The following is a 15,931-nucleotide window of genomic DNA, read 5'->3' on the forward strand; positions in this document are numbered from 1 at the left end:
GTGGTGTGAGGGTGTGGTAGAGTTTCATTAGGTGGTGTGCTTAGTGGGAGATTACAGGTGGTGGTGGAAGGAATTGATCCAGCGGTGCCAAAGATCGGTCTGTGGTGGTGGTGTGATGGTGCTTGAGGTGCAGTGGAAAAAGGGGTGAAGGTGGAGTGCAGAAATTCGTTGTGAAGGTGCGTAATAAACCCTAAAATAAACATGTAATCTTTAAACGGATATGAGCATCTGTCAGCGAATGTCAACATCCGTTTAAGGTAAAACGGATGTCGATATCCGTTTTGCCTTAAGCGGATGTTGACATCTGTAGACGGATGCTCACATCCGTTTAAAGATTACGTATTTATTTTAGGGTTTATTTTTATTAGTTTATTTTTTTATATTAATTTTGGAGATATTTTAACAATGTAATTTATATGTTTTGATGTATTATTTTTGAATATATTTCTGATGTATTTTAATAATGTATTTTTGAAGATCTTTATTGTTATTAGTTTATATTTATATTTTTGTATTTTGCACATTATATATAACTAGTTTTTAATTTTAATGTTTTTGTATAATATATATTTTTTATATATGATTTTTGTATTCTTTAACAATTTTATAATTATATAAAAATTTAATTATATGAAATATATAATTTTATTATATTAATATTTTTATATTTGTTTGATTAATTATTAATTATGTTAATAAGACTGATTATAACTTTATAGGTGATTATTATTTAAAATGGATGAATATCTTCATATAGATTCTCAAGTTGGTTCTAGTTTGATATCCGATTTCTCTTCATTCATTAGCGAAGTTGTAGAGGGAGATTTGACAAATAAATTTACCACAAATGAAATATTTCGTTCACTGGAGCACTTAATTGATTGGGTAAGAGGGATGGCTTATGATTTAGGATTTGTTGTGGTGATAGTAAGATATGATATAGCTACTGGTGTACAGGGAAGAAAAACGTTCGTCATACTTGGATGTAAAAGAGGAGGGAAATATCGGAAATACAAAGTTGATGCGGTGCCTAGTGTATACGACACTCGTAAATGTGAGTGTCCGTTTAGATTAAAGGGTAAACCATGTTCAGATGGGGATGGATGGGTGTTGAAGGTGATGTGTGGACATCACAACCATGAGTTGGCTGAAACTTTAGTTGGGCACCCTTATGCTAGCAGGTTAAATATGAGTGAGCAGTCATTACTGGTTGATATGACAAAGAGTAAAGTTACAACTGCAAATACTTTATTAACCCTCAAACAAAATAATGATCGAAATGTCACAACGATTAAACAAATCTACAACGCAAGGCAAGCGTATAAACGATCATTGAGAGGGTCCAGAACTGGACTACAACAGTTTATGATGTTGTTTGACCGGGATAAGTACATTCATTGGAGTAGGTGTGCCTATTATTCAGAGGTTGTTACTGCCTTGTTTTGGACACATCCTGATGCGGTGAAATTGTTAAACTCATTTAATGTTGTATTTTTTATGGATTCCACATATAAAACAAATAGATATAGACTTTTGTTGCTTGAGATTGTGGGCATGATGTCTGCAGGGTTAACCTTCTCAGCAACATTTGCTTTCTTGTCTACTAAAAGGTAGAGTAATTTCACATGGGCTTTGGAAAAGCTGAAAGGTTTATTTTTAACATCTGAGGGTGGTCCTAAAGTCATTGTCACTGACCGAGACTTGGCTATGATGAATGTCATTGCAAATGTATTCCATGAGTCATATCAGATGTTATGTCAGTTCCACATCCTTAAAAATGTTAAAGCTAAATGCAAAATATCAGTTCATTCTACTAAGGCTTGGGATGTGTTGATGGATGCATGGGAAAATATGATGGATTGTGCTGATGAGAGCTTGTTTGTTGAGTATGTGAATGGTCTTCAATATGCGAGCAATTCATGGCCTTTGTTCTTTGAATATGTGAATCAGACTTGGACTATTCCGTATAGTACATACTTTATAAAGTTCTAGACGAACATAGTAATGTATTTAGGGAACACAACCACAAATAGGTATGTTGTAATGTTATTTTATTTGTTTGTTTTGTAGATAAATATTTATTTGCACTTGTTGATGGTTTTTTTTTATTTCAGGGTTGAGTCTTCTCATTGGAGTCTGAAGAAAGTTTTGGGCAATAGTATGGGTGATTTGTGTTCTTGTTGGGATAGTATTCATAACGTCGTTATCCTACAACACAACAAGATTAAGGCTTCATTTGAAAGAAGTTTGTTGCTCACAAGTGACCCTTTTAAAGGATACAGATATAGAAAACTTATTAGGCGTGTCTCTCGATATGCATTGGATCTCATTGCTGAGGAATTGGAAAGAGTGCAATAGATAGGATCGGACCCATCAAAGTGTGGATGCATATTGAGACGTACATTTGGTGTCCCTTGTGCATGTGAATTAGCACGGTATGATGCTGGATTGATCCCTCTGGGTGAATTTCATATCATGTGGCGAAGATTGCATTTCTCAAATGTTGAATTAAATGAAACCGAGCCCCAGTTATCCATTAAAGATAAGTTGAAACAAGTAGAAGAACGATTCAATGAGGTTGACATTGGAGGTAAAGTCACCATCAAGCAGAAGTTAATTGATATTACTTATCCTACATTGACATCAATGGTCCCTCCATTACATAAAGTCAAGACAAAGGATGCACAAAAAAGTAAAGTTCAACAAAGAGAAAGGTCTACTACGCGGGATCCATCATATTTTGAGTATGTCAACGCCTTTCATTCAACCATAGAATCTTCATCTGTGAAAAGTAAATTACAATCAAAGACAAATGTAATGAAGAAAAAGCAATGATAGACCAGTTTCATTCTATTACTCACCCCTTCATTGTGGACGTTGTTGATGTTGTGGCTAATGGTCATTGTGGATATAGATGCATTGTTGCATCGTTGGGACTTAGAGAAGATTCATGGCCCGTTATTAGAAATGATTTGTACAAAGAACTCAGTCAATCGCATGATGAATACGCAAGCCTAGTAGGAGTGTATGATAGACTAGAAGAACTGAGGAACTCTTTGTTGGTGTAGTCACAGTCGACGGTAAGTGTTTCCCATTTTATGTATTTTATTTATTATATTTATTTTATCTAACAACTTGTTTTATTCATAACAGGTTAACAGGAAGAAGTGGATGACATTAATAGACATTGGTTATGCAATTGTTAACTGATGTAATGTCATCTTAGTGTGTATGTCATCATCTCAAAATTATAGTATCTTCCCACTACGTTGCACACCTCCTTCTGATATAACTCAACATCGCTTAATTTGTATAGGACATGTTCATGGATGTCATTTCGTGCAGGTAATTGTATTATTTTGTGATTTCATTTGAAAACTACTTATGACTCAATTAACTATTGTAATTTTTATAATGCAAGTTAAGTTACAAGAAGGTTTGCCTTTGCCCATGGTGAATATCATCTCCTCAACCCATTGTTATCCTGAGGCACGAGTGTGGTCATCTATTTATACTAGTAGGATGCAAACATTTGCATAGTTGATGGGCGTAACGACAACTTATGTTGACTTAGGTGATTCGTGATATTTATGAAGATATGTAAAAATACACTATTACTTTTTGTTAAGGTGTAAATTCAATTTTAAGTTTTGTGAATCAATAATTTTTTGTGTGTCCCACTTGCTTCTTATTTCGTCCCCCTTTACATTGTGAATCAATAATTCTGTTTTGAATTCCAGGCAACTGATTGTGATGGAACATAATTAATACCATTATCTTTTCCTTTTTGGTGTTTTTGAGTTTAGTCTTTGGAGACGCTCTTATTCCTATAACTTCTATTTCTTTTTTGTTTTCGCTTGTGTTCGGTCTTTTTTTTATTTACCTATCACAACTCTTTTCAATTTATCAAGATCGTTTGTATTTCTTGTTTGCCTATATCAAGGTCATTTCATTGTGTTTACCTATTAATGCTTGTCACAGCCACCACATTCTATTTTGTGTTCATCTTTATGTTTTGGAACTCAAATGAAATTAAAGTTTATATATATTTTTCTATATTTTAATATGATAATACGTAAACATTAATTGTTCATATTATTCTAATTGACTAGGTAGCTAATGGAACTTAAAGCAATAGTCCTGATCCTTTATTACCCTTTACAACTTTTGAGTTGGCATGTGCCTGTATCCTCTTATTACGAGCTCAATATAAACCTCGATAATATATGCTTAATTGTCGGAAACTTAATAAATTTTCTATTGAGGAAATACAAAAAAGTTAAAAAAAATGACTTTTAAAGTTATTCGTAAGTTTAATTTATACTTTATTATTGTTGTGTTTTTTCGGTTAACCATTTTTTGAAGATCTATACGTGGTATTAGAAGTGATCTTATATTAGATAAATATAATATGGTTTCTGCATTTACTCAAGCAAATATAATAACTCTAAATCTTATATTTAGTAGACAAGAGAAAGTTGAACAAAATATTTGTTTTTGAGATAATATCAATTCTCGTGCCCCAGATGCATGCCCACATTTCATATACATGTCAAGTAGAGCAGTTGCCAAAAAATTGTCCCTATTGATATCAGTTCTTAAAGCAAACCCATGTATTTCTTTTCCATGTCGTAACATAGATGAATCTGCACATGTTGACAAAATGGTAGTAACAATTTTCAAACACGGAGCCACACTCATTTACATAATGAAAAAATGAAATACAAAGTCCTATCAATTAGACGTCGACCGTCTACCACGCACATGCCTCTACGCTCTCCTAATCGGGGAATATTCATTGATGCCCTCATTAGCAATCTGAAGCAGGTCCACCGACACCTGATGTGCAACAGTATCCTCGGTCACATGATGACATGATATCAACGACTGTAACATTCTCGCCATTCGCCTAAATCTAGCCTGCATTATAATTATATCAAACAAATAAATAAACATGGTTAAGAAAATTTAATAACATAAGCAATAAAAAATAACATACCACGACGCCAGATGTTGAAGGTGGAGAGGATCTACGATGGGGTCATGGCTCCTATGGAACATCAGGGCGTTGTGTAGGCGTAAGAGCCGGTCTCGCGTCAACTGGAGCAGGATAATATAGGGATGTGAAACCCTCCTAAACCACTGTATGTATCCATCGACACATTCAAAAGGGTATGATGCTTGTCTCACATTCATAATAACGTGATCCATGAAGTGAAACCACGCATAATCAACAGCGACTACATCTGTATCTGCAACGGTAGTGGTTGGTCGTGGAATCTCCTGGTAAAACCCAAATTGCCTCATCACACGCTCAAGAAAATGACGGGAAATGGTGTCACCAATCTGAATCCATCCAAAATACATACAGATGCCGAAGAATGGATGAATGCCCCGATGTGCCTCATATGGATGCCATACAACTCCATTGTATTTCAGGTCATCCAACTGTGAGCAAATCTCTGCAAGAGTCGAACTCTGCCGAGGGCTCTGCCACCTAGTCGCATGTGGTGTGGTGTCATCATATAAAGACACCAACCACCTATTTCTAATGCTAGGGAAATGCTCATATATCCAACTCTAAATATGCAATTATTCAATTAAATATCTTTCGTCTTTAAACATGGAAATAAATACATCAAATAAATGTGAAGGGTATATGTTTGTACCTGAAACAGAGTCAAATATCCAGCCATCTGCTTCATGGAAGCGAGACTCGCATCCCCGAGCTGCTCGTACAATTGGGCGAGTGCAACAACACCCTAGGCATATCTACCACACACGTGTACGTCTCTAAATAATAGTAGGTAAGACACGCGTATAGAAGTGGCACTTTTATTTTCAAAAATCGTGCATCCTACTAGATGCAACAGATATGCTCTAGTAGCATAGTCCCAATGTTGCGACTGACACCTCTGAGCATATATCTCTCTGAACCAATTAAGTCTGACTTTCGGACCACGTGCATCCTCCATCTTAGCACCAGCTACACCACCATCAACACCGAGTAGGTCTACAAGGGTTGTACGAGTTTCCTCAAACTCCAACTCCTTCAAATCACATAACTGCTCCATCACCGGGAGGTGAAGTAAAGTGGAGACACTGTCAAGAGTGATCGACATCTCCCCTACAGGGAGATGGAAACTACTTGTCTCAAAGTGCCATATCTCTATGAAATCGAGCAACAAGCCCTTAGCAACTTAATCATAGCAAATCTTTGTGAGAGGCATCAAAGAGGAATTCAACACAATGTGTTGAATTCCCTTGGCGCACGATCCTAACTTATTAACTTTTTACAATGGGAGATCAACTTCAGCATCTCCCATCGATCCTACACAACAATATTTAATATACATTGTATTCGAAAAAAAATTAATAATTAAAATTTAAGTTATGCACTTACCTGGCCCTGCGATATACCCTAACCAACATGTTGAACATAATGCGTCAGCAATGAAGCATCGCGTGGACCTCCAGGAAATCCACCAACATCTTCCTCCTGTATGTTAGGAACATCGGCATGTTCCTCCTCATCATCATCGTCGTCAACGGCCTCAAATGCCTCCTCCTAAATAGGACCCTCATAGGCCTGATATGCTTCCTCCTCAAACGCTCAGTCCTCAGCTATAGGGTCATTGATAACGGTTAAATATACCATTATCTGTGATATAATTTTGATACTAAACGCACCCTTTGTAACTTAGAAGCTTGCTTGAACTCATGTATTTATTATAGTTTTGTGAATAAGTGAGTAGAGGGTATACTTGATGATTTTATTACTAAATTCCCTTGATTTTGTAGGTTATTGGAATGATTTAAAAGAAGAGCAAAAGTATAAAGAAGTTGGAATTGCAAAGGGACAGTTAAAACATCAAAAAGGAGCACAGGAGGCCACCTAGGGCGCCTGAGCGCCAGTTTGTGTGGTGTAGGGCGCCTGAGCGCCAGCTTTGTACCCAGGGTGACTGAGCGCCCCAGTTTTGTCCCGTACCATGCCTAGGCGCCCCACTTAGGGCGCTGAGCGCCAGCGAAGTGGACTTGGACCCATTTTTTGTTATTTTTATGTTCTATTTAAGGATTTGGACGTCTTAGGGATTGTGTCTTTTGATGGCTTGAGCACAGAAACACACATTTTACCCCTTTGGCGGCAGATTTGGGGATGTGACAACTCTCATCTTCTCTTTCTTGGGGGCAGATTTGGGGATGTGACAACTCTCCTTTTCTCTTCTAGGGTTTATTTATCTCTTCCATTCTTTCATTCCATTATTCACCTAGTTTCTCCATGACGATGGGGAACTAAAACTCTTTTGTTGTTGATGGATATCAACATCTGTTTCAGGGCCAAATGGATATGCAACATCTGTTCACGGCCTGTTACCTTCCTCCTCCTCTGAACACGCACACAAAAAGAAAACAAAAAGCACAAGAGAAAACACGAACCACCACAGCATCAACAACACAACAAACACAATATATTCAATACATTTACAAAAAATATTATAAAAATATCATGCAAATGAAGCAAGAAACGAAGAAACAAAGACCCAAGAACTAACCTCTTGTAGACCCAAGACGCAGAAACAAAGCACCATTGATCACCACACACACCATCGCAACGATGCACCGCCGAATGACCACCGCAAACTCCATGCACCGCCGCACCACGAAAAGCCACACCACCGCACCATGAAACCAAACAGATATAGAGAACGAATCTGGTGAGAGTGGGGGGTGGGAATCTGGAAAGAGAAAAAGTGAGACTTGGGAGAGTTGGGGGTGGGGCTGCGCGAATGAAAATGGTAAGGAATATGAAGAAGAACCAAACGGATATGGAGAAGCGAAGTAAGAGTTGGAAGATGAGAAGAAATAGATCTGGAGTTGGCGGTGGGAATCTGGAAAGAGAGAAGGAGAGTTGGGAGGTGGGATTGTGCGAGTGAAAAGTGAAAATGGGTAGAAATATAGGATTTCATATTAAAGTAAATAAATAATATTAAAGTAAATAAATAGAGTTAAAAGTAAAAAATGTTATTTTTGTAATTAAATTTTTTTACAGAAGGTTGGAGAGATGAAGGGAACAAGGGGTGGTGGTGGAGGGAGCAACACCCTTCTAGAAGTTTTTATCCGGAAAAAGGATGGGATCACTAGTGCAAAAAGGACTTTAGAAGTCTATTATTTTGGGCTTTTAACGTCTGATCGTCTATATGGGTAACGTTAATGAAACGTCGGACCCTTTAGTTCCGACGTCTCTATAGACGTTGGACCTATATAGGTCCAACGTAAACGTCCGATCCATACAGGTTAGACGTCTCTGAGGTTGCTCCTGACTCATGGTGATTCGAGTTTACAACTTTATATTTTAGTTGAAAAGAATGTATTGTACATTTTTTTTATTGGATGGTTTTGAAAACGTAGTGGAGGGAATTGGATGAGTACAAAACGCAAGAAATCGCCGCCATAGAAAGCCGCCTAAGACACAAGAATAACTGCACCAAAACCCAACGAAAACGCATTTTAATCGGTTCAAATGAAAGATAATGCATCAAAGAGTGATGTAATCGGAGTAAAATTAATTTAAAACGGTGCAAAAGTGAGAAAATGAACCTGAAAAGCGTAAACTGTAGAGAGAAAACGCGACGAAGATGATGAATAATGAGTGCGCGTAACGGTTGTCTCGCGTTCACGGTGTTTTAATGCCAAAATTTAGACGTTGGTTCCCCCAATTAACAGACGTCTAAAGTGCTTTAGAAGTCAGATTGGCGGGATCAGACGTCTAAACGGAGTCAAAAAGTGACTTTTAAATTTCTGGATTTAGGGTTTAGACGTCGGTTCCCCCAATTAACAGACGTCTAAAGTGCTTCAGAAGTCGGAGTGGCGGGATCAGACGTCTAAATGGAGTCAAAAAGTGACTTTTTAAATTTCTGGATTTAGGGTTTAGACGTCGGTTCCCCAATTAACATACGTCTAAAGTGCTTCAGAAGTCGGTTCCCTCCATAACAGACGTCTAAATAGAATAAAATATTATGTTTTTTTAATTTTTTCGTTTAGTTTTGGCGTCTATTCGGGGGAGCCGACGTATATGAGTATTTAGACGTCGGGCCCTTCCATAACCGACGTCTAAATAGTTGTTTTATTTACGAAAAATGCTACCCGTCACTTTTTATGTTGGATATTCGAGGATCAGATGTCTAAAGGTGACGTTAAAAGTTTTTTTTACACTAGTGGATGAGTGTGTTCTGAGAAATTTTTTTTTGGAACTGATTTATTGTGTTTCGGAAATCAAAATGCAGTTTGATGGGTGCATAGAGAAATTTAATAAGTGCAAGTACAATCACTTCATAGTTTTCTTTCTAGTTAGAAATGTGCTTCCGCTTTTCTTCTTGCACCTCCTTTTTTTATGCACCAAAACTTGGTATCTCCTTGTCCATCTTGAAGCTTCTTCCTATACCAAATTACTCTGAAAGCACCTTCTCCACACCCCTGAACTTTCTCATAACACCACCACATTCCATGTCGCAGCATTTCCTTCCATCTCCATCTTCAAGCTCCTTCCTCGACCAAATTATTCTCACGACACCTTCACGAATTGGGTGTTATGGATTCAAAAATACTTTCCAAAACATCTAATTCAAAATATATTAATATATTTTGAATTGGGTGTTATGAAAAACATTTCTAAATCTAGAAATTCCTTTCCAAACAATAAATCTAGAATATAAAAATATTTTCTGAATTGAATGTTTTAAAAATATTTTTAATTATGAAAATATTTTTAGAAATATTCAATAAAAGAATATTTCGAAAGATATTTATAGATCTGAAAAATAAACGATGCGAAATATGTTTTTTATATATTTTGAATTGAGTATTTCTAAATTTAAAAAATTCATTTCGAATACTCAAGATGAATTAAAAAAAAGAAGAGAATTTTAATATTTTGGGGATTAAAGGTTTTCTGGGGTACAAGAAGGAAAAAAGGGATGTAGGTAGAAAAGGCCACATCCTTTTAAGATGCAACTGTTGGCCCGTACCTAGGATCGTCCTTAGAGCAAACTATCCATTGCTAAAAGGGTTATTTTCTTCTACACCTCTTTATTCTTCCTCTACCCTAGATCTGAAAGTACAAAAATATTCTCGGCAGTGATCCAAGGAGAATATCCATGTAAATTGAATTAGTGCAAGTCATTGCGGGAGAAGAACTTTAGGGAAAGATGTGTGGTCCTTGTGTTCAAGAGTTTAGGTAAAAGCTGAAAAGGGTGTTCAAGAGTTTGCATGCAGAACCAAGAATAAACATCCTTAAACAATATATTCAACTAGTTATTTAACATATTTTTCTTCGTTTTTAAAATAGTGAGTAGTACTGATATAAATTATTTAGAAAGGACTAATATTCAGAAAGTGATAATAAGATTTGGTATTGAAGAAAATAGGCAGAAGAAGTAACTAATAGCGAAAGTTTGATCTGAAAGCAGTAAGAAATCTTGCGGATCGTGTGTGTAGTCAACTAAACTGAAAGAGGAAAAGGTGGAAGATCTTCCATGTCTTCGGGATCATGTACCTACCAATTTACCATGTTCTGTCAATTTTAAATATTAACTTTTGCTTTTAATGTTTTCATCACGTCAACCATTTCACTCTATTCTCTTTCTTCTCTCTTTCTTTAGTCTCTTTGTACAAACATGAACAAAACTTCAATATAAATTCTCAGGTGCTGGTATTGTTAGTCTGACAGAATTTGAATTTCATTGAAGATTCATGGTGTGAAAGTAGTAATTGTAAAAGAAAGAGATTGAAGGTATGAGTCATAGTTTTGAACGTTAGATAAGAAATGGAACTGATGGTACGTAAGAAAAAAATGCAGATGAGATTGATAAGAAATAATGCATACAAACGGGGCCCATCACTTCCTCAAAACTGTGCTGAGAGAAGACACATACTTGTGTGCTTACCACTCAAGTAATCTAATTGTCTCTTTCCGATCAACCTTTTCTCTCTCATCTTCCCTTTCTGTCTGTTTCACACTCTTTGCACCATCAAAATACATACACACTTCAAATCAAATGCTTAGGTGAAACACACTCTCCTGTTAGTTTCTCATTGAATTCAACTTTCAATTTTATTCCCAGCTCTTTCTTCGATTATTATTAGTAACAACTATGATATATGATTCATATTATTCCATTTCAAAGTATTTAAACTTAACTTTGTAGAAAAATAACTCCAATAAACTTGTAATATATTCCTAATCATAATTAATAGTAGCTCCAAACACACGATAATAGTTTGTCTCTGTTTAAAAAGAAAAAGTTATAGTATAAATATACCGATCATATAGATTGATTAGATTATATTAAATCGATTGTCCAAATTAGTATAAAATTGATTGATGTCGATCAAATTCAGTTAGTTATCCAATTAAATTAAACAAGTTAGTAATAAAGTTTAATAGAATGGTGTCATGATTAGTTCGACTCTAATCATATATCCGTGAAAAAATCTATAAACAAAAGTCTAAGGTATGATTGTCCATGTACATGCATCGTCACATTTAAGACTCTTCCGATCGATCACCTATTGGCTTTAGCATCAAAGTACCTTCACAGGTATCATTCAAGTGGTTTTGGACGTATAAGAGATCTGAGAGACAAAATAGACAAGAGATAGGAGCGACGTAGGACAAGTTATTCTAGAATTGACATTATTCGTCTGACCCATACCGAAATATTTTGGCATCCACTGTGGGACCGAGAAAGCATTTCTTTTACTCCCATTGTAACTACAAAGAACAAGATGAACAATGTAGTAGTGGAAGAAGTAAACCTATTCGCCTCATTCGGCCTCGACCTCGGCCTCAAATTATGTCGACTTTTCAGTCTTGACAACTCGGCCTCATTCAATCTATCGACCTCAACCTCTTAGCCTCGAACTTTGTTGACTTTTTAGTCTCAATAGATTGGCCTCGTTCGACTTCAACCAGTCAGCCTAAACCATTGGTGCCATTCGACCTTGATCTCTAGGCCTCGTGCGACGTCAACTTGTCATCCTCGTACGTCCTAGTGGTCCCAACCTTAGCCTCAAATTCTCTGTCGACTTTTCAATCTCAACAACTTGGCTTCGTTCAACCTCAACCTATTGGCTTCATTCAACCTCGACCTCTTAGCCTCAAATTTTGTCGACTTTTTAGTCTTGAGAGCTCGGCCTCGTTCAACATTAACCTGTTGGCCTTGTTCGTCCTAGCGGTCTCAACCTCTCAGCCTCAAATTCTATTTAACTTTTCAGACTCAACAACTCAGTCTCATTCAGCCTTAACCTATCGGTTTTGTTTGACCTCGACCTCTCAACCTTAAATCATTTGTCGACTTCAGTCTTGACAACTTGACCATTCAGCTATCCTCCCAACCTCGTTTGGCCTTAAATAACGTTGTCATTGACACGATCAAATTAATACTACAAAACTATAACAACTTTAGTATTGCTAATATAGTAGCCAACAAAATAGAAAGGATAAATTCAACCTTAAGTGGTTTTATATGTACAAAAGACTTGGAAAACTGAACAGACAAAAGATAAAAGCGATTGTAGGATAAACTATCTAGGAATTGATACCACTCGTCCGAGCATACAAAAATAATAAGTTTTACATGTTCAATGTTATAAAAAGTTGGTAGCATTTTCTTCCAAAACTATATACTATTGTTGTGTCTATCAATCAAAGACTTAGAAAGAACACAACCTTATCTTGAACACTATGACACATAAACCAAATGTAAATAAGATATTTTAGTTGGAAAAAAGGAAAATATTCAAGACAATGGACACAATGTTAAATTTTTGAAAGATTCAAGTTTGACACATTGTTAAATATTTGAAAGATTCAAGTGCAACACTATAGTGGTTAACAATTTAGTCAAGTATCAAAGAATTAAAACTAATTTTAATTATAGGATATCATCAACTTTTTATACTTTAGTTTTATCGCTGATATATTAGTTAGTTAGTGAGAGTTAGGAAGATTAATGCATAAACACCGTTCAACACATGATTTACATTACATTATGTTTGGGTGGGAAAGTGGTGAAAACAATAGGTAAAAAATAAAAGGAAAATAAAGATTATTTGGTTGAAAGTAAAGAGACGGAAAATAAAAGAATCATGTAATTAATAGGTTATTTATATGAGAAAAAAAATTAATAACTTTTTATTTATAATTATCATAAATATCTTGTATACTATTTTTGTACTTTATAACATATATGTTAATTATGTTTTTATCTCTAAAGTATAATATGATTTTAGAATTTCTCTATTTCAAAGTTTGATCTTCTTTGATCATCACACTTAAGAAATGCATAAACCAAATTTCCTCAATTAACATTATATTTTTTTTTACGTGACAAACAATATTGTCATGTGCGTCTAAGTAGGTGTTCATGTCTCTCTTCTTGTCTCACCTCCCTCGCGACTCTTCATCTTCCCCATACCCTCCATGTTGAAATAATGAGATGATGAAGATTAAGAATTAGAATCGAAGTATTGGAGCCATGAGGATGAATGAGAAAAAATAGAGGTAAAGAGGCAGAGGGTACACATAGACACACACTTTTAGATACACATGACAACATTATTTTCAACTTAAAAAAAGAATAAAATAAAAAATCTAACAATGTTTGGTGAGAAGAGCCTCATTTTTGCATTTATTAAGTAGGAAACAAAAAAATATAATTAACTCGTAATATTTATTACTTTTACCATAACGAGCTTATTTTACTTAACTAATTAAATCAAAATCATAATTCACGCATTACTACAACTAAATATACTTACACAAATTATTACAATAAATAACATAATGATACTTGCATAATTGGTATGCTCATGCACTTAATTATGTCTACGACAGTTCAACACACACAAAAATCATTCAAAAAGGGTTTATATAGGAAAAATATTATGAATAACGTATTTTTCTACCTCCTAGGTGAATTTTTTCATTTTATGTTATAAAAGTCACGCTCATTCCTATTCCATTCTTGTCTTCAAAATAGAATATCAGCGACAGATTTCGATTAATTAATCGCTTTTCTCTTTTATTCGTATACATTGCGTTCAAAACAAAATGTTAGAATGAACTATATATAGTTTGTTCTTGCGAATAAGAAAGTTTGGCTGTAAAATTTCCCATCCGTAAAAATTGTAGGAAAGAAGTAATTATCACCAATTACCTAACACACAAAGATTATATAAGTAAAACCTAAATTTATCATATTAAAAACTAAATTTAATTCATCTTTACAAACTAATAAAAAGGATTACAAATTGATCTTATATTTATTTCCTAAACATATTAAAGTATGTTTCCATTAGAAGTAAAATCCGAAAGGCTTGCATAAAAATTTGAAGTAATTTTGATAAACTCTATGTAAATGATATGAAAGAAAAAATGACATTGTAAATGGTGTAGATATTTAAAGAGGTGAGGTAACAGAAAGGCAGTGTGGCAGTATTAAGAATGGATATTAATTAGGTTTAAACTTAGTTTAACTCTTTATTATTCAACAACTCTTCACTGCATCCTAAATAATAAAATATTTAACTATTACAGATTCTTGCAGGATATAGATTCCTGCTTCTTGATGAATCTCTAGCCTTACAACCTCTACTCTTTGAATCCTGAGATCCCCCTCGGCATCGCGCTCTTTCAAGAATACCCTTTTAACTTCTGCAACGACTTCACCACCGGCGTCCACTACCGTAACCTCTTCGACGTCATGGTCGACGTTGTCATTGCCCTCGCTATTGCCGGCTACGAGACCATCCCCCTTGTCGTGACCGAAACCGGCTGGCCTAGCTTTAGTGTCGTCGAGAACGAGTTCGACATTGCTGAAGGACGTTTACGGTGGTTGAGAAAATAAAAAGAAAAATAAGCACGTGAGATTTCGGCACGGTAGCACAATGTTGAAAGTTGAAAGCACGAGACGATCTAAGTCACAGTTTGGTGTTCAATTGAATGACCTCAGATCAGAGAGTGAGCTATTGAGAGAGGGTTTTGATATGAGGAATTGGGAAGAAGGAGAAAATGGACGTGGAAAGATCGTCGTTGTGCAATTGCGTCGTGAACTTTCTGTTGAAGGAGAATTACGTTCTCACCGCATTCGAGCTTCTTCACGAGCTTCTCGACGACGGCCGAGACGACCAAGCCATTCGCCTCAAACAATACTTCTCCGATCCTTCTCTCTTTCCTCCTGATCTAATCTCTCGCCTTAGCTCTCTCCGAGGTTTTTTTTGCTCTTTTCAATTTGCTCTAAATGAATTCTGTAAGACACTTAGGGTTTTGTTGTTTGGAGAAGATGAGCTAACGTGGCAGGAGTGATGTGACAAAAATAGACCACGTCAACGTTTCAGTTTATCAAAAATTTAACTCCGTTAAATAAATTTAACGATAAGAGCTCAATTGATTCTCAAATTAGCATTTTTAAAGATTCAATTAAAAATTCTAATAAGTCAGAAATTGAAAAAAATCTACATAAATAAAAACAATTAAAGTGTTTAAACCTATTAATTAATAATAGATATATTCGGTTTTGAGAGTAAGACATATTATTATTATTATTATTATTATTATTATTATTATTGTTATTATTATTATTATTATTATTATTATTATTATTATTATTATTGTTATTATTATTATTATTATTATTATTATTATTATTATTATTATTATTATTATTATTATTATTATTATTATTATTATTATTATTATTATTATTATTATTATTATTATTATTATTATTATTATTGTGTGTTGAAAAAATGTGAAATGGTACATAAGTGATAATAAATTGATGATGAAACTGTGAACAATAAAGTTTGGCAGTTGTTTGCTGTCTTTAAAGAGAGCAAGTTGGGCATGAAAGGTTCCCCCGAGTACCTCTGT

General features: G+C 35.1%; 2 protein-coding genes across 2 annotated transcripts; one reads left to right on the top strand and one right to left on the bottom strand.

Moving 5' to 3' along the window:
* The first annotated feature begins 735 nt into the window (after nt 1-735).
* LOC128196213 (uncharacterized) lies at nt 736-2,358 on the top strand. The gene is made up of 3 exons (XM_052876450.1): nt 736-1,461; nt 1,615-1,964; nt 2,115-2,358. The coding sequence occupies exons 1-3, from the start codon at nt 736-738 to the stop codon at nt 2,356-2,358; spliced, it is 1,320 nt and encodes a 439-aa protein (XP_052732410.1).
* Nucleotides 2,359-4,770: 2,412 nt separating this feature from the next.
* On the bottom strand, nt 4,771-7,608 carry LOC108330387 (protein MAIN-LIKE 1-like). The gene is made up of 7 exons (XM_052876451.1): nt 7,554-7,608; nt 7,376-7,387; nt 6,404-6,421; nt 5,862-6,169; nt 5,670-5,762; nt 5,191-5,580; nt 4,771-4,920 (listed from the first exon to the last, which is right to left on the bottom strand). The coding sequence occupies exons 1-7, from the start codon at nt 7,606-7,608 to the stop codon at nt 4,771-4,773; spliced, it is 1,026 nt and encodes a 341-aa protein (XP_052732411.1).
* Nucleotides 7,609-15,931: the final 8,323 nt, after the last annotated feature.

This window comes from Vigna angularis, chromosome 4, assembly GCF_016808095.1.
Source record: "Vigna angularis cultivar LongXiaoDou No.4 chromosome 4, ASM1680809v1, whole genome shotgun sequence".
NCBI classification, from domain to species: domain Eukaryota; kingdom Viridiplantae; phylum Streptophyta; class Magnoliopsida; order Fabales; family Fabaceae; genus Vigna; species Vigna angularis.

Coding starts and splice junctions, on each gene's coding strand:
- LOC128196213 (XM_052876450.1), top strand. CDS start 736: ATGGATGAATATCTTCATATAGATTCTCAAGTTGGTTCTAGTTTGATA. Junction 1,462..1,614: donor TTTGGACACATCCTGATGCG/GTGAAATTGTTA, acceptor ACTAAAAGGTAG/AGTAATTTCACATGGGCTTT. Junction 1,965..2,114: donor AATCAGACTTGGACTATTCC/GTATAGTACATA, acceptor TTTTTATTTCAG/GGTTGAGTCTTCTCATTGGA.
- LOC108330387 (XM_052876451.1), bottom strand. CDS start 7,608: ATGGTGTGTGTGGTGATCAATGGTGCTTTGTTTCTGCGTCTTGGGTCT. Junction 5,763..5,861: donor GAGCATATCTGTTGCATCTA/GTAGGATGCACG, acceptor AGATATGCCTAG/GGTGTTGTTGCACTCGCCCA. Junction 5,581..5,669: donor GATATTTGACTCTGTTTCAG/GTACAAACATAT, acceptor TTGCATATTTAG/AGTTGGATATATGAGCATTT.